We start from the raw sequence: 21,885 nt of genomic DNA, 5'->3' as shown, positions 1-21,885 counted from the left end.
CTGGGGGGCTCAGTCAGTTAAGTGACCGACTTTGGCTCAGGTCATGATCTCACAGTTCGTGGGTTCGAGCCCCGCATCGGGCTCTGTGAAGACAGCTTGGAGCCTGGAGCCTGCTTCAGATTCTGTGTCTCCCTCTCTCTCTGCCCCTCCCCCACTCACACTCTGTGTCTCTCTCTCTCTCTCTCAATAAATATTTTTTAAAAAAAACTCGCTTTGCATACCTTTTCCTTTACAAATGTACCTGCTCCTTCATTATGTTATTTTAACCTTCATTCATAGTCTGATTTTAACCTCATCCATGCAACAGCCTGAGATGGGGTGGTGTTAATAACTCCTTTGGACAGATGTGGAAACATGGCCCAAAGGGGTACTCGCTTACCCAAGATCCCATACTGGCCCAGAGGCAGAGCTGGATTTGAAGCCTGGACTCTCCCAATTCCACTTCTGGATCACTGCACCACACCTCTCATATTTGTATGTGTGTGTTGTGTCAAAGCCTGATTCCCCCTTGAGGCTGTGGCCCCCCGTGGCTCCCAGCTCTAGGTCCCCCCAGGGTGCACTCAATGAATATGTAATTCCTTGAAACTACAAGGATCGCAGGGTGCCAGGGACTGTGCAAATGTCAACTCTGATCTTCACAGCAACTCTATTCAGATAAGGAAACTCAGGGTCCCACGGCCAGCAATTAGTGGAGCTGGCCTTTCAGACCCAGAGGTAAGCTTCTACTTCCATAATCTCTGCCACTGGCATCCCGAAGGCAGAGCCAGCCAGCCGGAGAGATCAGAGCCCAAGGCGGGGAGGCAAAGGGCCAATGGTGGGCAACTTGACAGTGAACATGGAAGGCTGGGATGCGGATGCCCACTGACCACACCCACGATGTGCACACTGCCCCCAGACTCCACGGAGTGTCTGCAGAACGCGACGGTAGCAGGTCAGAGGAGGGCTGAGGGATGGGGTGGGGGGCTGTTTGCAAGTGTTCACCCCACCCCCACAGAGTGAGTCTGGATATGGACAAGTCTGCTCCCCCTCCCCAGGGCAAGGACTCTAGAGGTGACTGGAGTCATGTCCAGTGCCTCAGTCAGCTATTCCTATGACCCTGTGTGTTGTCTTTCACGGTGTGCCATTTATTTATACTTTGTGTTTGTGTGCCTGGTATGTATTCGCGATTCTATCTTTGTGTTTCGTTCCTGTGCGTTGTGTTCGTGTGCCATGCGTCTGGTGTTGTGGGCCTGTTGTTTGTCTACCTTACGTGCATGTTCCGTTGTGTGTCCGTGCTGTGCACACTGTGTCTCTCCTTGTATCTGTGTCCAGTCTGTGTCTCTATTGTGTGCCGTGTGTACCGTGTGTCGGGAACTTGGGTCTGTGCTGCGTGCGCTGTGGATCTACGTTATGCTTGTGCTGGTCTCCGGCCCGACTGTCCACGCGGCGAGCGCCGGCTGCTGCGTGTTTACGTGTGTGAATCCCGTCCGGCCGCCCCGGGCCTGCGTCCCCGCCTGCAGCCAGTGCGCGTCCGCACCTCCCCGCCGCGCGTCTGGGCCAGCGGGAGGTCTGCGCCCCGCGCGCTGCGTAGTGTGTTTCCTCCAGCGGCGCGGGGCGGTGCTTCCGCGTGTGCCCGCGGCGTGGCCGGGTCGCGGCGGGCTCCGCGTCCCCGTGCTGTCGCGCCGCGTGCCTGCGCCCGGCGCGCGGGGCGGCGGGGATGCGCGCGCGGGGGCCGGGGGCGCGCGGGGGCGGGGGCGGGCGCGGGCGGGAGGCGCTGCGGGGCCCCGCGGCCGCGGGCTCCAATGGCGAGGCCGGCGCGGCCCCCGCTAATTACATAAGCGGGACGTCAATAATTCGCGGGAAAACGCGAAAAAGATGGCGCCCCGCGCCCGGGGGGCCCCTTCCTGAGCGCCCCGGCCCCTCCCTCCCCCGCCTCCCCCCCCTCTTCCCCGCGGCGCCCCCGCCCCGCCCCGCCCCCGCCGAGACCCCGACCCCGGCCCCACGGGCGGACACTCGGCCGGGCAGCCGCGGGCCGCGCGCAGCCGCCTCCGCCGCCGATGCGCCTGGTGGCCAGACTCCAAGTGGGACCGGCCGACACGCAGGCTCGCGGTAAGCTCAGCGGGGACTCCCCGCCACACGCTTCGCTCCCGGCACACATCCCTCTTCTCGAAATCTCCCCGGACTGCGGCGGGCCGAGCGCCTCCGGGGGTCGGGGTGGGGGGGTTGGCGTCCCGGGGAGCCGCGCGCCTGGGGCTGGGACGGGGGCGAGCGGCGTCCGCGGGGCCGGGGAGCCCCGCCCGGGTCCCCGAGCCTTAGGGGGGCGTGGGTGACAGGTCGCTGCTCCCTAGCCCCAAATCTTGACTTTTCCCGTTCGGGGCGGGGGGGGGGGCGGGGTGGAGACCGACGGGGGCATTTGGGATTTTGCTCACGTCCGAAGTCAGGCTGCAGCAGGACTGGGACGGGGGAGGCTTGGCGTCGGAGCGACTGAAGAGAGGAGCGCTTGAACCCGAAGGGGGTACCTCTGCAAGGTTGTTTTTTTTTTTCCCCCTCCTGAACACCCTTTTTTAAAAAGCCAACGGCTGCCCTGGGAGAGGCCCCGGCGCATGAATCATCCTCGCTTCCTGCCCCCGCCCGGCCCCGCGCTCCGGGTGCCGCGGATTTGAACTGGACGCCGACGGGAACCCGCAAACAGGCATTTCTTTGCAGATGGGTTTGAATCAGCCAATCACAGCCCGCGGGGGCCCGCCCCGGGAGGATGGAGGCGCGGGGAGGGGGCCGCCACCCGGGGGCCCCCGCCCGGCCAGTGGGGGCGCGGCGACCGGGCCGGCTCCCAACGGCGCGAGGGGGGAGGAAGTGTCAGTTTGTGAACCTGCCGCGGCCCGGGGCCCAGGCCCGGCGGGCGGGGACTTCGCAGCGCCTGGGAGCCAGGTGGCAGGGAGAAGGCAGGGATTCAGAGCGCTGACCCTGCCCAATGCCTGCGCTGCCCTGCTGTACAGAAAAGGGCAGAATGGGTGTGTGGGGTGGAGGGGAACGTGGCCACACTATCGTCTGGGGGGCCAAGACCCCAACAGTGCCCTGCCTGCCCCATGGCCCGTGACATGCGCACGCATGTAGTTCATTTCATATACCCACTGACATACTGCTGCAGACATCATCAAGCCCAATCTCACCGGAGTGCACATGCACTCACACAGAAAAACACACAGAATTCTCTCCCTGTCTATAAATAATTGTAACACCAGGTGCCCGGTGCCATGGCGGGGTGGGGGTGGGGGGACCAGAATAGGAGGTGCAAGGCTGTGTTTTGGCTCAGTAGGGAGTGTGTGGAAGGGCACTGAGCCAGGTGAGCCCAGAGAGGGGAGGAAGGGGCCTTGGGGAAGGCTTTCAATGCCAGCGGAAGACATGGGGGAGCCACAGAAGGTTTCTGGAAGGGAGCCTAAGAAAGGGAATTGGGGGCCCTGGGGAAGAGTCTGGTAGGAGACAGGAAAGCAGGGAGTGACCTGCACTGGGCGCTGGTGTCTCATTCCCCTTCCTAGTACCCAGCATAAGTGAGCCTTCCGAACCAGTTACCGAATGAATGAATGAATGAATGGCCCAAGCAAAAGAGGCCTGAACCAAAATGGGCTTGGAAGAGAGGGGCCAGATGCCAGAATTCACTAGGCTTGAAGTTGGCCGACTGTGGCAATTCACTGGTTGGAGAAGTCTAAAGATGCTCGGGTTCTGGGGAACATCAGTGGTACCATTAGCAGAAAGAAGAGAGCATTGGGGCAGTAGCACATGTCATAGGATGGTGAGAGAGACAGGTGTGCAGAGAGTGACCAGCAATGACTTCACTGTGTGGAGCACATTTGCATCTGAGTAGAAGCATAGTGAGTTTAAATGTCCCAGAATTGGTTTTCATTAAATCACCCCACAATTGAGAACAGAAAGGGGGATTACAAAAGACACAGGTGGCCAGTCTATACCGGGTCACAAGCCAGCTAGGATTTTTCCTTCCTAGGTGACTTTCCTTGGGCCAGATCTCAGGGCAGGGGCAGAGAGGGGGGAGAGTGAAAACTTTCCGCTGCTCCCCTGGAGAAGACCCTCCACTCAAATAGCCCGTTTGCTTAAGGGAGAGAGCTTCAGGGTCCTAAGCCTGGGATTCAGGCCCCCTGGGTGCAGAGACCACTCTGTGGATGGTTGAGGGGTTCGTTGTCTTTAGAAAGCAGCATGGTATGGGTGGGAAAGAGAGGTGGGGTTTAGAATCAGCCCACCTGGTTATGAATCTCGGCTCTGCCTCTGCCCCACTGTCCACTTTCCCTTGCCAAGCCTCAGTTTCTGTGTATAATGGGAGTAATAATGTCTCCCTCGCAGGGTTGTCATGAGGCTCCAGTGAGATAATAGAAGTGCCTGGCACATAGCCCGGGTTTCGTAAGTGGTAGTCTCCTTCCTTCCCCGGATGGACTTCTGGAGCAGGGGAGCGAGGAGTAAAAACCCTGTTCTCTTTCTCTTCCAGTGTCAGGGGAAGCTGATGGAGAATCGCGCTCTGGACCCAGGCGCTCGGGACTCCTATGGTGCCACCAGCCACCTCCCCAACAAGGGGGCTCTGGCAAAAGCCAAGAACAACTTCAAAGACCTGATGTCCAAGCTGACGGAGGGCCAGTATGTGCTGTGCCGCTGGACGGATGGACTGTATTACCTCGGGAAGATCAAGAGGGTAAACCTTTCCTCCCGGGCCCCAGTTCCGAGGCTCAGCCTCTCTGCTCATCCTCTGGCCTAGGCCTCCCTTCATCCCCCTCATCCTCCAAAGATGAACATGGAAGGAGCCAGAGTCTGGTCTTGCAGGTGCCATCCTTAGGGCCAGCATCATCCAACCAGGTCTTTAGAAAAGAGCTCTGCGATCCTACAGAACAAAACAAAAGCAGGTTGGAGAGGATCTCAGATGACCACCTGGCCTGTGCTGTCCTCAGCATTTCCACCAAGTTGTGGTCCCCTGGCCCCTGACCGTGCAGCTCCAGGGACTGGGCGCGCACTACCAGGACCTGCTGCCCTCCTTCCCCTTCCAGCCCAGCTCTGCTTTCTGGAGCGCAAGGAGTGGGTGTAATCTCTCTGTCCTGCAGGGGCAGAAATGGGAGAGGAAGACCACGTCCCAGTGGCTTTTCCCCAGCCACTTTCTCACGTTACCCCTCCCTCTCCGTGCCCCAGGTCAGTAGTTCTAAGCAGAGCTGCCTGGTGACTTTTGAAGATAATTCCAAATACTGGGTCCTGTGGAAGGACATACAGCATGGTGAGTACTCCTAAGAGCTTGGGCCCCCTGCCCCGTCCCTGGCCCTCTCTCCTCCTCCACTTCCGTTTTGTCCTCCTGTCCTTCTCTCTTGCACTCCTGGCACCTGGCCTTGTCTCCCCACTCCCCACCAAGCCCACCTGAGAAGATGGTCAGGTGGCCGGTTGTGTTTTTCCATGGAAAAGGGCTTCTGACATCTGTCATGCCCTTGATTACTCCCATGTCTCCCCTGTCACAAGGGAGGCAGGAAGGTGGAGAAGGTGGTTCGGGAAGGTGCCGGGAGAACTGGGATGGGTCTCGGGCCCGTGTCTGCTTTCTTGCTGTGCTTCACCCCCTGCTGCACGAAGCTGTGGGTCAGTCTGGGGCTAGGAACGGGGAGGGGCCCAGGCAATCCAGACAGGCACCTCTAGACGTGAGCACAGTGTGCCGTACCCCCGTGTGAGGAAACCTAGCAGAGGCAGCTCTAGCCTCGGTGGAAAGCCAGGAGAGCAGAGACGGACCGGGCAGGGTGAAGATGATCATGCCTGCACGGGGCTGGACCAGCTTCAGGGGCGAAAGGGAGCTGAGCTGGGTGCCACCCCTGCACTCGGAGAGCTGACATCTTCCTGTCTTGCCACCGCTGTCCCTTCCCACGGACACGACAGACCTCGCTAAGCAGTCACGGCACTCTCATATTTCCAACGTGGAGCTCCAAGCGGAGGCTCAGTAGACCTCAGACCAAGTTTTAGCTCTGCTGCTGGCTAGGTGCGTGTCGTTGGGCAAGTGATGACACCTCTCTGAGCCTGTTTCTTCATCTGAACAATAAGGAGATGATGAAAATACTGGACTCCCAGGGTGGTTAAGTGAGACTCCACGTAAAACTCTTAGCCCAGTGCTCCGGAGTTACAGGGAGGCAGTCTCTAAAGAATTTGTTACTGTAAGAAATGATCTCAAGGAGCCTGCCAAGTAGAGGCGGCAGAACCCAGCCAGTTTGTAGAGATTCCAAACTGCCCTTTTCTCTAAGATGTTGTGGCTAATGTAGACTTGGAGGTTCTTCTCCAAGCTTCCCTCACCCTCAATTTATAATACAGAGATCCAAAGCAATGAGGAGCTCTTCTCCCAAGTTACCCTCTTATTGAAGACACAGAGAGCCAACAGGTGAGAAAGACCCCTCAGCAGACATTGAGTAGAAGGTCCAGCACGTGCCAGGGACTACACGTGTGCCACCGCCCCTGGGGAACGGCTTGTCTCCCCCTCCAGACGACTGTGCATCACCGGCAGGATGGGGCCCTGTCCTTGGCTGTGCCCAAGATGAGAGCACAAGGCTGAGCAAGCCGTAGTTATCGATTACTTAAGCTTGTTGCTTTATTGGTTTATATCAATGGCTTTACTTCCTGAAGCCAGTGCCGGCTTAGTGCAGCCCCTGCCTGGGGGCATATTGTGGGATAAGAGGCAAGAGACTGAGTGTTCATGTTCAACAAACATGTCTTGACCACGTGTTATGTGCCACACACTTTATGAGGTCCTGGGGATATCGTGAGGAGCAGCTATCATTTCAGCCCTTAACAAAACTTTTAGTTGGCTGGGGGGAACCAGACAGAAACATGTTTCAAAATGTATTAATTTATTCACGCAAACCTTTCACACATAAATACACTTATTCTTCAACAATACCCCCCCCCCAAAAAAACAGAGAAAAAAAGAGATGAGAAAGAACTTGTAGATTAGAAGCAGTTGAACACATTTGTGGGGCACCTGGGTGGTCAGTCAGTGAAGCATCCGACTTCAGCTCAGGTCACGATCTCACAGTTTGTGGGTTCGAGCCCCGCTTCGGGCTCTGTGCTGACAGTTCTATGCAGCTTCAGATTCTGGGTCTCCCTCTCTCTCCGCCCCTCCCCTGCTTGTGCTCTGTCTCTCAAAAATAAATAAATGTTAAAAAAAAAAGGTTAATAAAAAAAGCAGTTGAACATACTTGAACTTATTATATTTTTATATGAGACAGTTGGAAATGTGAATAGTCACCGAATTTGTTGGTGGTAGTAAGAAACCGTTTTTGATTTTTAGGTGCAATAAAGGCACTGTAGTTAAGTTTTTGTTTTTTAAAAGAACATCCTAATCTTTCAGAGATACATACTGAAATATTTTCAGAAAATGATTAGGTATCTGGGAAGTGATTCAGAATAATACAGGAGGAGAAAGTGGGTGGGAATATAGGCAAAACAAGACTGGCTATGAGTTCTTCATTATTGGTAAGAACATGGAGTTTCATTAGAACATTCTATTATTAACATAAAATTTTGTTTAACAAACAAGCTAAATTAGGCAGGAGAGGCAGCATGATATGGTCAGAAAGAACAAAGGAGTTGACGTTAAAGAGCCATGGGTTTGAATCCGACCTCTCCTACTTCTGGGACTTCTCAGAGCCTCAATTTCCCCACCTTTAGAATGGGCTAATGATAATAGGTACCTCAGAGTAGTTGAGATTCAGTGAGTTGGCCCATGGGGCCCAGCGCCACGTCCAGTAGAGGCTCAGAAACTGGAGGGTGATTTTTTTAAACTCTTCTAAGTCCTGCGAGTGAGCAGAACCTGACCCCGAGGGCCTCCCTCTCTCCCTTTCAGCTGGCGTTCCAGGGGAGGAGCCCAAGTGCAACATCTGCCTGGGGAAGACCTCAGGGCCGCTGAATGAGATCCTCATCTGTGGGAAGTGTGGCTTGGGTGAGTGTGGTGAGCAGGGCACATGGGAGGCCCCCGCCCGCACCGGCCCCAAAAGGCATATGCCTCGCTACTGGGATCTTAGCCGGCTTCCCGTTTCTCTTGGAGCTCCAGAGTGACAGGGGGCCAGTCCATGGGAATGAGGGCCCAGGGAAGTGACCCCTGGGGAGAGCTGGGGCTCCAGGAAAGTGAGACAAGGTATGCAGTTTGGAGCTCCCCCTAACCCAGGAGAGAGGAGGGTGGAGAGATGGGGCACAAAGGCTTAAGCCAGGTTGTCGTGCCTCCCCTACTGGGGCCCAGCCTGTCTTTTAGTCGCCTGCTTGGACGCCAACTTGGCTGCCTTGGTGAGCGTCGCCTGCCAGTGCCCTGGCAGCTGGCAGGCACCCGGCTCCTCCTAGCTGCCGCCACCCTCCCCAGCCCTGTGGCCTTTGGGCTGCCTGGCTTGGGGTCAGTGCTGCCCTGTGGGCGCTCAGCAGCCCCATCTCTTCCTCAGGTTACCACCAGCAATGCCACATCCCTATAGCAGGCAGTGCCGACCGGCCCCTGCTCACACCTTGGTTCTGCCGACGCTGCATCTTCGCCCTGGCTGTGCGGGTGAGCCCTTCCCCCTTGCAGCCCCTGCCTTTCCCCAGGCCAGTCAGGGAGCCTGGACTCCCTGGGCTCCCACCTGACGGCAGGTCACAGAGCCTGCACTTTGGAGGCAGACAGCCCTCCTGCCACTGACCAGGGAGCGGTACGTCCTTGGCCGGGTTCCTTAGCCTCCCCGAGCCTGTTTCCTCAATGGTAAAATGGATATGGGTTGGTGCCAGGGGTAGGTGGCCCCCAATAAATGGTGCTCTACTATCAAAAGACAAAATCCATGTAAGCAGCCACCCTCAGTACCTATTGGTTATTATTGTCACCTTTCTTGCAGCGTGCGACTATTAATACTGTTGTTAATAGAGATCTTTCTGGGATGGAGAGAGCATAGATTTGGGATCGATAAGAAAAAGCTTCTTGCGTTTCTGACAACGTTGGAATAATTGCGGGTTCCCGACTCAGCGTTTCCCCCGTGCTGGCCGCACGCAGACCTGTGTGGCCGCGCCCCCCACCCCCCACCGGGACCCCGCCGCTGAGCCGGACCCTCATCTCCCCGCAGAAAGGCGGCGCGCTGAAGAAGGGCGCCATCGCCAGGACGCTGCAGGCCGTGAAGATGGTGCTGTCCTACCAGCCGGAGGAGCTCGAGTGGGACTCGCCCCACCGCACCAATCAGCAGCAGTGCTACTGCTACTGCGGCGGGCCCGGAGAGTAAGGCCGCGGGGGCGGGGCCTCCGGGGGCGGGGAGGTGGGCGGGGGCTCCGCGGAGGGGCGGGGCCCGAGGGAGCGAGGCTGGAGCTCAGGCTGTGTGGCTCCAGGAAGGGAAGGAAGTGTGGAAGCGCGGCTAAGAGCCTAGCCCCAAGTGTCCAGATCCTCCCAGCCCCTTGGGGCTGTGTGCAGCCCCTGAGTGCAGTCCTCATCGCAGTTTTCACGCTATACGGTGTGGTGGACAGGGCGCGATTAGATTAATTCACATAAAGGCTCATGCAGTGCCTGTTACTTGGAAGGCACTTAATAAATGTTAGCTGTTACTACTGGTGCATGGAATTGAAGGTAAACCTTGCTCTTGTCCGAGCCAATGAACCAGGCTGCCGGTGAGGCATTAAAGTCAGGACATATCCGTATGGGATGCCCTAAAGTCCTGAATCTTAGACCCAAGCTCTGTTGACAACCAGTAGGTATCTGGAGGCTGGGCTTATCCAGCCTAGCAGGGTAGCAGGCCTAGCTAGGCTTATCCAGCCTAGCAGGCCAAGGGATTAATTACCTTGGCCCCATCAACTTCCCTGAGTGTGGGGAGGTCTATGGGATAACAGAGGAAGAAATGCTTATAGAGACCTTCACAGAATTGAGGCAGTGGTTCTCAGTGCATCTCCCGCCCTCTCCCCCCGCCCCCCCCAACCAAAGATTGAGTAGGTCCGGAGTGGGCCAAGGAATCTTCGTATTTTAACCTGGACCCCAGGTGATTCTGATGTTCACGGTCCATGGACCGCACCTGACAAGTTATGAATGAAGCATCGGTTGTCCGTGAGGAAATGCCACTTTGCTCTTTGTTCATATTCAGTGCATAGTTGTTGAATGGCCATGACAGGGTAGATACAGTACTGGGTGAGAAAAACCAGACATGGCGCTGCCCATGGAGCTTACAGGAGCCATTATATTCCTGCCAAGTCTCTAGGGCAGACCTTCCCATGCGGTAGTTTTTGAGAAGCTGTGTGTGGGGCCCAGTCCAGAGATGGGGGCTCCAACTGTGTCATGAGGAGGGCAGGCTTTGAAGTTAGGGAGGCCAGGGTTTGAATCACCATCCACCATTTGCTTCCTGAGTGACCTTGAGCAAGCCATTTAAGCTCGGAGTCTGTAAAATTAGGGCAGTGGCCCATCTTTTACCAGAGGGTGAGATCAAACAATATAGCATATGCCTGCTCCCTGGACCTCCCCCTGGCCCAGCCTAAGTGCTCGGTAACTGTGAGTTCTCTTCCTTTTCCCCCGGTGGAGTGCAAGTTTGTGTTGGGAGAGGTTGCGGAGGCTGATGCCTGGCTAGCAGTGTGGGCCTGGCTGACCCTGGCTCCTCTGGCTCTCCAGATGGTACCTGCGGATGCTGCAGTGTTACCGGTGCAGGCAGTGGTTCCACGAGGCCTGCACCCAGTGCCTCAATGAGCCCATGATGTTCGGAGACCGGTAGGTGCTAATCTGATCCACTTCAGCCTTGAGGGGACAGGGGACAGCGGTGGCGGTGGCTCTTTCAGACTGCCTGCCAGGCCCTATGCAGGTGGGGGTCTGTGAGGTGGGCGCCTGTCCACGGGAGGCAGCTCAGGGTGAGGGAGGCCTTCTCAGTAGAGGACTGTGCCGGACCACAGCCCCAGTTGCCATTGACTTGTCGGGGACCTTAGACAAAGCCCCACCTCCCCTAAGCCCCAGTCCCTTCCTGAGTCTGGGCGGAGGGGGAGGGATGCAGGAGGCCCCGCCTCACCCCTACCCAGGCTACTAGAGGAGCCACTGGGAGCTGGATGATTGATCTGGCTTCTAATGAATGGGGCTAAGCTAACAGAAGGCTTCTGTGTGTCACACCAGATATTGCATGTCTTGGTTGGTGTGTCAGGGTTGTGATTGCGTGTGTGCATGTGGGTGTGTGTGTGTGTGTCTCAGAGGGGAAGAGGGTGCCCACTGCAGCCCAGCCTAGCTCAGCTGGCTCTGAACTCAGCCACACTCTGGGATAACGACGTTTGGGAAAGAGTTTGGCACAGGGGAAGGTCGGGAAGTATTGTGTGGTCTGTGTCCTGCCCCATCCTAGCCGCTGCCTCCTGCAGGGACCACTAGTGGGAACGAGGACAGCACTCACTGTGGGCAGGCCGGTGGGGAGCGAGGGCGGGGGAGGGCTGGGCTTGGGTGGGGTGTCAGCCCCTGCCACTACAGGCCTCTCTCCACCTTCCTCCAGGTTCTACCTGTTCTTCTGCTCCGTGTGTAATCAGGGCCCGGAGTACATCGAGCGGCTGCCCCTGCGATGGTGAGACGGGGGGGCTCGCTCGGCCAGGCCCACCCCTGTCCCCTCCCAGCTGCTCCGCTCCCACCTCCCTCCGGGAACAATTCCATTTCCAGCCACCAGGTCCCAGCCTTGCCCCTGCCCTTCAGCCTGGGCCCCGGAGGCTCCAGCCCGGGCCGGGCAGGCTGCCGCCTCACCCCAGCCCCACCTACTCGCCCCCTTGCCCAGGGTGGATGTGGTTCACCTGGCCCTCTACAACCTGGGGGTGCAGAGCAAGAAGAAGTACTTTGACTTTGAGGAGATTCTGGCCTTTGTCAACCACCACTGGGAGCTCCTGCAGCTTGGCAAGGTATGCAGGGCCACGGGAAGGCAGAACGGCCAGAGCCCATTCCACAGTGGGCTTACCGAGGTCCAGAGAGGTGAGAGGTTTGCCCAGGGTCACACAGTGCAGGACTGGTGTCGGGGTCTCTTGAGGACTCACCCTTCGGCAGCACCACCTGCCTGCAAGGGCTGTGGGCTGGGAGAAAGACCTAGAGCCTTGCAGCTGCCACATCCCCTGGTCCAAGCCTCTGAGCCCTTGCCCTGCGAGGGGCTTCCTTGACCCGGGTTTTGGCAGCGGGCGGATTGGGGCCACCCTGACTCAGCAGCAGGGGGCCGGGGGGTGGATCTGGCTGCAACAGGGCTCCCTACAGAGATGTTGGACCTGCTCCAGATTACCTGGCTGTAGTGGAAAGTGAAGTGGGCCTGCCCTCTGCTGATCTTACTCTGAATAGCAGAAGTGGTCAGCGGGAGCCTGCGAGCCTGGAAGCTGGGCAGTAAAGTAACAAACCACAGACTTTCAGGAGGTCAGAGGTGGCCGGCACAGCTTTGGAGCTGAGCCAGGATTGGAGCCAGGGCATCCCAACCTCTCTCATGGTGGGGCCATGCCCGCTTTTCCCTAACAGTAGCCTTAAGAGACCTCTCTACCAATCCAGAGTGGGGCATATTCTCTACTGACTGCCAGAAATCTTTCTTTGATGAGACAGGAATTTACCAAAAACAATTTTTTTTAAAAGGATGACCCTTTATGCTTTGCAAAATCTTTTCATATAACAACATCTTCATTTATGGTGTTTGATAATTTATAAAAGCCATATGTGTTGTAAAGCCTTGAAAGACAGATAGAGCTGGTATTTTTAATAACTTTTTTTCTGATATATAAAAAGAACATACATGTTCCTGATAGAAAAATTGTTAAATGCCAAAAAGCATAAGGAAGTAGACTTTAAAACGTCACCTACCCATCACACCACACAGAAACAACTGCTACTAATGTATTCCATCCTTTCTTCTGTGTCTGTTTTTCCTTTTTCCTTGGCTTAGGTTATACAGTAAGTAAAATTTTAAATCATCTTTTTTTTTCAATTCATATTATATCATAAATATGTTTCCATATTCCAGAAAGAGTTTTCATCAACATTTTTAATGGTTTCCTTGGTTTCTAGCATGGTTTACTTAGTGCTTTCCTTCCTGTTGGGCAGGTAGTTTCTTGCCCGCGTTTCATATTTGGCCGTCATTAGGAACGACGCTGCAGTGACCATTTTTGTACTTAAAGCTTTGTGTTTCACGTTAGATCTCTGTGATAGATCCCATGGCGTGGCATTACTGGGTCAAGGGCATGGGCATTTTTAAAGCTTCTGATACATCTAGGACGGGAGTTACTCTCCCCATTTCCAGATGGAGAAGTGAGCTCAGAGAGGTGAAAAGATTTGGAATCCTGGAAGAAGTCAGGGTCCTCACCCGGAGATTGCAGGGAGGGGACAGGGGCCCCCATGTGCCTGGGTCTGACTATCCTGCTGGCTGCTCTCCCTCAGCTCACCAGCACCCCCGTGACGGACCGAGGACCGCATCTCCTCAATGCGCTCAACAGTTACAAAAGCCGGTGCGTGCAGGGAAGGGAGCGCGTGCATGGGCCCTCCCCCCCGACAGGTGGGATTGGGTGTAAAGCATCTTCCGGCCTCGTGGTCTTTGCTCAGCCTGTGCTCCAGCCTGGGTGTCCTGCCCCTTCTCTTTGACTAGATGAGTCCTACCCATTCTTCAAGATCCAGGGAGCACTCCACCTCCTTTGTGATGCCTCCCCTGAGCACTCCAGTGACCTGATGCATTTTGGCCCTGGGCTCGGCTCCACAGGGGGTACACCCCTGATCTCTGAGGGCCCGTCCTGCCCTGGCCATCTGTGGTTCTGGGCCAGGCACTGAAGGTTCCATTCATCATCTCTTGGGTGGGCCACAGCCTCCTAGCTTGTCCCCAGCACCATGTTTTCCCCTCCAGACTTCTGACTCCTCAGAACCTACATCTGGCGCATCCCTTGCTACTCCTGCACAGAATGCCCAGGCTCCTGAGCACGGCATTCAAGGCCTCTTATGATGAGACTCTGCCCACTCCTTCTGCCACTGATTCTTTGCTTTATTCTGGGTGTCAGCCATTCTGAACGCACTGCTCTCCCACTCAGTGCTTTTGCTCAGATCTCTCTGTTTGACTAGGATGCTCTTCCATCCATTTCACTCATTTGTTCCATGAACGACTTTAAGTTTTTTAAACGTTTGTTTGTTTTCGAGAGAGGGAGAGAAGGAGGGGCAGAGAAAGAGGGAGAGAGAGAACCCCAAGCAGCCTCCACACTCAGCACACAGAGCCCTACTCAGGGCTCGAACTCATGAACCGTGAGATGACAACCCGAGCCGAAACCAAGAGCTGGACCCTTAACCGACTGAGCCCCCCAGCCGCCCCCAGGAACAACTGTTTATTGAACTGCTACTCTGCGTCAGCCCTTTGTGGATGCTGAGGACACAGGGAGGAATAGGACATGGTCCCTGCTTCTGTGAAACCTCTCCAGACATTGCTAGACAGAATTAGCCACTCTGTTTTCCTTCTGCCTTCTCACTATTCTTGAGTAGTGGGGCTTCCTGCCCTCCCTGTAGATAGTCTCTTGAAGGGGAGGACTGTCTGAGTCACCTCTTCACCTCATGGCAGCTCGGCTAGTGTTGGAAGGATGAGGGAAGTACCTGGAGGTGTTTCCAGTCTCCCTGGGGAGACCAGAGAACAGAATGGTGCAGGATCCAGTGTCTTGGCCATAGCAGTTCCACTGAAAGCTGGAACTTCCGATAGAAGGCGACCTTGGGGCTGGCTGAGGGAGAGGAGGAGCAGCAGGAAGCACAGACATGCAAGAGGAAGGATGGGGGGGACCACCAGCCACATCCCCGGCCACCACCTGGGACCCCTGGTCACACAGGCCTTGAGGAATCAGCATCTCCATGGGCAACTCTGGATTTCAGTTCTGGGTCCAGGGAGACAGAGAGTAATTTTAAGGCTTGACTCTCCTCCCCAGGAGGATGGACCGACAGACTCCAGAGCTTTCTCCTCCCCCTGTCCACCACCCCCCCCCCCCCAGGTTCCTCTGTGGCAAGGAGATCAAGAAGAAGAAATGCATCTTCCGCCTGCGCATCCGGGTCCCGCCCAACCCGCCAGGGAAGCTGCTGCCCGACAAGGGCCTGGTGCCCACTGAGAGCGTGGCCTCCTCTGAGCTGCGTAAGAGAGGAAAGAGCAAGCCTGGGTCAGTGCCTGGGGACCGAGCTCGGGGTCTCCGCTGCTCCCGGCTCCAGCCCCAGCCTATGTGCTGTGCGGTGGGCCCAGAGACCACAGTGACATCCAAGCGAGCAGGAAAGAACTCCACCTGGTTAGGCCCAGCTGGAGGCACCCTGAGAGGGCCAGTCAGCGGCTGGACTTGATCCCCCATCTGGGATTTCTTCCGCCGCGGCCCCTGTTGCCTTGCTTGGAGGGAAAGGCAGATCGTGAGGCCCCGTCTTGCCGGGTTAGAGCTGAGGCAGAGAGGGAAGAGGAAGCGAGAGTGTGTACGGGGTCCCTAGCTCTCCTGGCCAAGCTGAGCCCCTCATCCTGGGCGCCCGGGGCAGAACATCCTTCCCTCTTTTCTGCCCACCACACCCCCCTCCGCACCCTCCTACACCCGCTGCCTGGAGGATGTGCCCTCCCCAGACGGCCCTGTGAAGGAGCGCCTGTCCCTACCCGCCCTGCTGTGACCCCAGCCCTGCCTCTCCTTCCTCCGGGCCTTCAGGCTCTGACCCGGCCACCCTCTCCCCTTTCTGTCTCCACAGTTTGTTGCCTCACGAATTCCAGCAGCAGAAAAGGCGAGTTTATAGAAGAAAAAGATCAAAGTTTTTGCTGGAAGATGCTATTCCCAGTGTTAGTTTCTTGTTTTCTTGCTCTCCACGTTCACACACAGGGTCAGCACATTAATTAGGGATTCCTATGCAGGAAACTAAGCACCCCAGGCCCCAGGGACTCTCCCACATCCCTTAAAGGAGAAGCCAGTTCCTTCTGCAGCAAAACAAGCAAAAACCAGGCACTTTGAGACCACCACTTTCTCTCCCTACACTCTCCCACGACTGCTTTCTCTCCCCAAACTCTCCTGAGAAGCCAAAGGGGGCGGGGCAGGGTAGGTAGTATCCTCACCTCCACAGTCCAGTGGGGACACTGAGTGCCAGGGAGGGACAGTGACTTTCCTGAGGTCACACCTCAGCCAGTGGCAGAGCCCAGCCTAGAACCAGGGCTCCGGAGCAGTCTTTCCTTGGCCCCGCATCCTTGCTGCAGCCCTCCCTGGAGGACGAATACTAGCGATGCTCACACCTCCCTGTCACCTGACAGCGAGCAAGTTGCTTTTACAGCCAACATCTCATTCTTCTGTGCTTCCCAACACCTCTACCAGGGAAGCACGGCAGGTGTCGCTGGCCACCTTTTGCGGTTCAGGTAACTGCGGCCCAGAGTTGGGAAGGCCATGTGCTCAGCTAGGGACAGGGCTAGAACCGGTCTGATGTGGCTCCCTGGTCAGACAGAATAAAGAGCGAGTGACGAGTCTAACCCTCGGGAGGCCCAGCCCTCAGAAACCCCGTGTGGCCCTCAGCAGAGAGAGGGTGCTGTGGGGGGCGCGTCTGATGCTCACTGACCCATCCTCCTGCTCCTTCCTGTGTCCACAGAGTGACTTTACCTCAGCCTGGAGCACCAACCACCACCTGGCCAGCATATTTGACTTCTCGCTGGATGAAATTCAGAGTTTGAAAAGGTACCAACCAGGAACCCGGCAGAGAGGGCTGCTCTGGAGCGTGGGGTAGAGGCAAGCAGTGAGACCTCCATTCCCTGGCAATGAAGGAAGGCTCTGGAAGGGGCAAACGAGAGAGCCTTTTGAGGGAGTGGAAGGTCCCTTGGGTCATTGCAGTTAAAAGGGGCCACGCTGCATGAGGCCTACTGACTAGGCTGCCTGACGGGTCTTCCCACGATAGAACTTTCAGCACGACATCCTCCTGCTGTAGGTGTGCGGGGCTCCCAGGGACAGCTCCGCAGAGCAGGGTCAAAGGCCACCTCGCCTGGGGGCCCTCCCTACCTGTCCAGCCCCTGTCCTGCTTCTCCCTGCCCTCACACCATATACCAGAATTGCTTTGGCCACCCTGCATTCCCCTTCCTCCAGGGAGACTTCCCTGGCCCTCCGCAGGCTGTGTTGGGTGCTCCTGTCTGTGTATCCCCACAGCTCCTCATGCTCGGTACACCCACGGGGAGGGGACACACAGCCCACTGTTCTGTTTCTGGAAGTGTCAAAGGCCAGTTGGTGCTTCCTGAAGGAGGGGAAGGGCTTCAGTCAGGCCTGGGCTGCGGCCCCTACGTACCAATTACTGACTGCAGCGTCAGGGTCCTCCAGCCTCTCTGCACCTCCCACCTGTTTCCGCGTGGTTGTTAGGAGGCTCGAACGGGTGCTGGAAATGAAAGCCCTTTGGGTCTATATAGCACCCAGGTGGCGGTGGCCAGGCTCCTTAGTGCACCTCTCGCCATGGGGGCAGGTGTGGGGGGAGGCTTCCTCTAGCGTCCCGAGGCTCCTCAGGCTCTGGAGGCCGCTGCGTAGGAGATGGACAGGCCGAGGAGCAGCCCCTGCAGGCACGGTGGTGGGAAGCGCCGTGGAGGGAAGGCGGGCCTTCGCTTGGCCGGGGGAAGGGGGCGGCGCTCAGGGCCGACTGGAGGGTCCCAAGGGGTGCCGAGGGCCGGCGGCAGGCTCACCCTCTCCCCCCACCGCAGCGCCAGCTCAGGCCAGACCTTCTTCTCCGATGTGGACTCCACGGACGCCGCCAGCACCTCCGGTTCGGCTTCCACCAGCCTCTCCTATGACTCCAGGTGAGCCTCCCGCAGGATGGACCCTGTCCGTCGTCCCCCCGCCGCCTCGCCTCCCCCTGGTGCCGTGTGGCCCACTCTGTGTGCTGGGGTGTCAAGCTTGGGGCTCGGGACCATCTGGTTCTGATGTGGGCCTTCAGGTGGCTCTTCATCAGCTGCAGGTTATGTGACACTTGTTGCCGAGCAGTTTCGGTTCTAGGGCTCTACCTGCCATGATTTTGCACGTCTCTACCCTTGACTACAGGGTCCCCTGCTTCTTGGCTGTCTAAATCTGGTGTCTGTCTTCTGGGTCACTAAGGAAAAGAGCCACTGATTTTGGAAGCCTGAGGGAGGGGAAGATGGCATCCTGCAGGGTCTGGGGTCTAGGAGAGGGGCAGAAGAGCCTGGGGACCTAGCCAAGGGTGCAGCCTGTGTGGCAGTAGCTGGTGCTCGGCAGCACGGGAGGCTCCTGTGACTGTATGTGAGGACTCTTGTGTCTTGGCGTCTATTAGAGCATCTCTAGTTGTCGGTCTCCTTTGCTGCCTCTGGATTTGTAGTTATTTCCTCTCGTTTCTTTGGTTCTCACAAGCTCTCCGGGGCTTGGCTTCTGTTTCTAAGCATCTGTGAACACATGCCTCTTCTTCTGTGTGTTTCCCCACCACCTCTCTCTGTCTCTTCGTCTGTGTGTGTGTGTCGCCCACGTACATCTGTCTGTCTGCAATCCAAGACTCTGGGTACGAGGCCCGTCAGTCCCTCCCTCCCATCCCCCACCCCCGTCCGACTCCCCAGGGAAGGGCCTCCTCCGTGCAGGCGAGGCCTCCGCGCGGCACTTGGGAGGCGCAGGGTGGTGCTCCTCCACCTGTGCGTGCAGTGCTGAGGTCCTACGTGGAGAGTGTGTACTTTTAGAGCCGGACACACCCGGGTTTGAATGCCTGGCTCAGCCACTCGCCCGCTGGTGGCTTCTCCTGTTCGGCCTCCTTGGGACCGTGGTGAGGACGGTGGTGAGATGCTGCAGCCCCCCGGGGCCCGGCCCGGTGCCTGGCTCCCGGGAGGGGGCTCAGGGAGAGGGGCTGGTCAGCATCGTTCCACCCCGTTCCCGCCGTCTTCCTCCCCCCACCCTGACGCAGACGGACAGTGGGCAGCCGCAAGAGGAAGCTGGCGGCCAAAGCGTACGTGCCCCTGCGGGCAAAGCGGCGGGCAGCCGAGCCGGGTGGACGCTGCCCCTCAGACAGCAGCGCGGAGGGGGCTTTGGGCCCCGAGCGGCCGGACGAGGGCGTCGACAGCCACACCTTCGAGAGCATCAGTGAGGATGACTCATCCCTGTCCCACCTGAAGTCCTCCATCACCAACTACTTTGGCGCGGCCGGGCGGCTAGCCTGTGGGGAGAAGTACCAGGTGCTGGCCAGGAGGGTCACGCCCGAGGGCAAGGTCCAGTACCTGGTGGAGTGGGAAGGGACCACCCCTTACTGACGAGCCCCAGGGGACGCCGGCAGCCCGTTCTCTCCAGGCCTGGGCGGGGGAGGAAAGCAAGACAGCTGCGAGTGCCTGTGGCCGAAAGGCCCTCCCGCCTGCCTGCCAGGCCCAGGCCGGCGCCTCTCTGCGTGCCTGTTCCGCTCTTGGGCCTCGTCAGGCTCGCCACCCCTTTGCCTGTGTGTCTAAGGTCCCACTGGCTGTCACTCAGTGTCTTCACAGTCTCCCTCCAACCATTTACCTGTAACTGAATGTGTGTCCCCGTGGCGCTAGGACCCTTCTCCCTGAGGCCCGAGTCTTTCTCTTTGTCCCATTATGTCCCTTTACCTCTCTCCTACCCCGTTTGGGGTGGGGGGTGTGTTTACACACCTACGCGCGCATGGCTGTCCCCGTACCGGATGTCCTTCACAGCTGACCCGCGGGCAGCCGGTCGTCCCGGGGACCCGTGCGAACGGGAACCTTCGAGCATGGCTGAAGGTGAAGAGGACGCCCCTCCGAGCTTTTCCCTCCCCCCTCTGCTGCCTCTCCCTGCTGTGAGAGTGGGAGGCTGCCTCTGCCGGTGAGGCAGAGACCCCGGGGCTCTTGGGATCCCAGGAGCCAAGAGGCTGGGTCTCTGCCTCAAGGCACCAACACCAGAGCCCGGTTAGTACGGCTGCAGGTGTCGGCTTCCGGCTTCCGAGGTCCCAGAGCTGGTCCTTTCTCTGGCCCCGCCCCCTCATCGTTGCCGAGGTCCTGGCCTCAAAAACTTGCGGGACAGGAAGGGGGAGGAAAGGAGACCTCAGGCTGTCTCCTGTGCCTCCCACCCCCAGACCCACCTCACACCCAGCCGAGCGATACCCACTCTCCCAGAAGCTGCCATCCACACGTGCGCTTTCACCCTCGAGGCCTACACACCACCCGCACGCGCACACGTGCACCCCGCTCCCTCCGGTGGCAGCCTGGCTCCTGCCCTCTGCTCTCCCGTGGCCCTCTTCAGGGGCCCTGTGCTGCAACTAAATGTGAAAGTCCAGCTCCGGCCCCTTCGTCCTGCCCACGAACCAGCTAGGACCCCACAGGGAGGCGTGGAGGGCGCACACCCTCTTCCTCACCCCCTGCCGCACCCTGAGACTGACAATCACTTTTTGGGACAGGTTGGGATTTTTAAAAGGCTTGTGTTGTTCAGTCCCCCCAAAGGGAAGCCTTTGTCAGCGGGGGTATAAGTAGAATTCTTAGAACTGACATTACAACTCATACCATCTGGAGGGAAACCAAAAATGAGAAGGGGAGGGGACCCCTCATTTTTGCTGCTTCCAGAGATATTAGAAACTGACCCACTTGATTGGAAGGTAGGAAGAAGTGCCTTGACTAGGGCAGGGGGTGGACCAGATGGGGACCAGCCTTGCCAACTGCCACCGTGGCCTCCAGCCTGAGTTCTGCAGGCTGCCAGCTGCAAGGCGAAAGTGGGTGAACGAAGGGGTGGCAGTGGGGGCAGCAGGCCTGGGGAGCTGGTTTTTCCGTGGCTGTGCCCAGCCCTCCCCAGCTGTGCGCATCATGGAGTCCCTGAGATTGTTCAGACGCCCCTTGCCTTAAACCTCAGCTCCTATAGTGCCTTTCACACGGGACCTCACCTCCTGAACGTGGCCCACCCACTCCCCTCTGCTTCCCCAGCAGGACCCAGGCAGGGAACAGCTGGGGTTGGGCCCAGTTCTCTCCCTTCTCAGCCCCACAGCTGCTGCCACGGAAGCCCCCCCGCTGGGGCCAGATGGAAGGGGAGCCGAGAAGCCAGCCCCCAGCCTAGCAGGGGTGTGGGACCCGGCATCCAGTCTGTGGCTTCCTGCCTGGCTTCGGCTTTCTAGGCTTGTGGGAAAGCACTGGATGAGCAAGGCCTGCCACGGTGCACCTGTACCTTCTCTACTCGAGCTCCAGAGAGGCTCTGGGCCGGAAGAGGGGAGGGGGTGTCTTCCTCACTTGGGAAGTCAGCGTAAGGCCTGGGAAGGCCACCCTGGCTCCACACCCCAGCATTTCATTCATAGCAGATAATAGCTGCATTACTGCCAACTGACCTTATAATAACCCTGTGCACCTTTGAAAAGATTTATGGTTTTGAATTGCTGCTTTTAATAACATTTGTTATATTAAAGTTATAATTAATATGTGTGATTTCTAATTTAAAATCTCCCTTTGAAAAATGAACTATCTTCCCCCTGGCGAATGAACCGTCTATCAGCCATTGGGTACCGGGAGGAATGGTCTGGTTTCTGGTCTTGGTTTCCTGGAAACTGAGGAGGCATGACAGGACTCCATCTGGCCACCTGCCACTCCTACCCCTCCCTCCCACATTCTCCCCACAATATTCTCACCTTTGCCACCAACAGGATGTGGAACTTTTTTTCTACTGTGAGTACCTGATCCATGGGGGCAAAAAACAGCTGAGGGCCATGAAGTAAAAGATGGGGAATGACCTCAAACTGACCTTATTAAAATAGTTAACGTACAGCCGCTCTAAAACTACTTAATGCACACAGTCACACAATCCGAGAAATCTGGTGTTTATGGCCTATGCCACTCTAAGCAGGTGCTTTTGCTTTCCTCACCCTCCAGATGCCAGCAATAGTCCCTGCCGAGTTTAGCTCCCAGGTGTTTGGAGGAAACCCTTCTACATATGCGTGTGATGTGATGGGTTATTACTTTAAACTTGTCTAAATTTGGGACAGTTAGAAGAGAGAAAAATAGGCATGAAGGGATAAGAAAAAAATCAGCTATA

The 21,885-nt window shown here is 57.3% G+C and overlaps 1 protein-coding gene across 2 annotated transcripts; it reads left to right on the top strand.

Annotated features, from left to right (window-relative positions):
• Positions 1-735: 735 nt before the first annotated feature.
• PHF19 (PHD finger protein 19) lies at positions 736-21,274 on the top strand. Of its 2 annotated transcripts, none has more exons than XM_060608853.3 (15): positions 736-931; positions 4,475-4,675; positions 5,164-5,245; positions 7,841-7,936; positions 8,427-8,527; positions 9,072-9,220; positions 10,589-10,684; positions 11,442-11,510; positions 11,715-11,835; positions 13,340-13,407; positions 14,914-15,075; positions 15,635-15,722; positions 16,514-16,599; positions 17,601-17,696; positions 18,800-21,274. In XM_060608853.3, exons 2-15 carry the CDS (start codon positions 4,490-4,492, stop codon positions 19,140-19,142), a joined length of 1,743 nt encoding a protein of 580 aa, XP_060464836.3. In that variant the 5' UTR covers positions 736-931; positions 4,475-4,489; the 3' UTR covers positions 19,143-21,274. The 2 variants fall into 2 exon arrangements, with proteins under 2 accessions (XP_060464836.3, XP_060464835.3); XM_060608852.3 differs by lacking the exon at positions 736-931 and adding an exon at positions 972-2,088.
• Positions 21,275-21,885: the final 611 nt, after the last annotated feature.

This window comes from Panthera onca, chromosome D4 (genome assembly GCF_046562875.1).
Source record: "Panthera onca isolate mPanOnc1 chromosome D4, mPanOnc1 haplotype 2, whole genome shotgun sequence".
NCBI lineage: Eukaryota > Metazoa > Chordata > Mammalia > Carnivora > Felidae > Panthera > Panthera onca.
The sequence above is the reverse complement of the archived record's forward strand: the minus strand, read 5'-3'. Positions and strand labels throughout refer to the sequence as shown.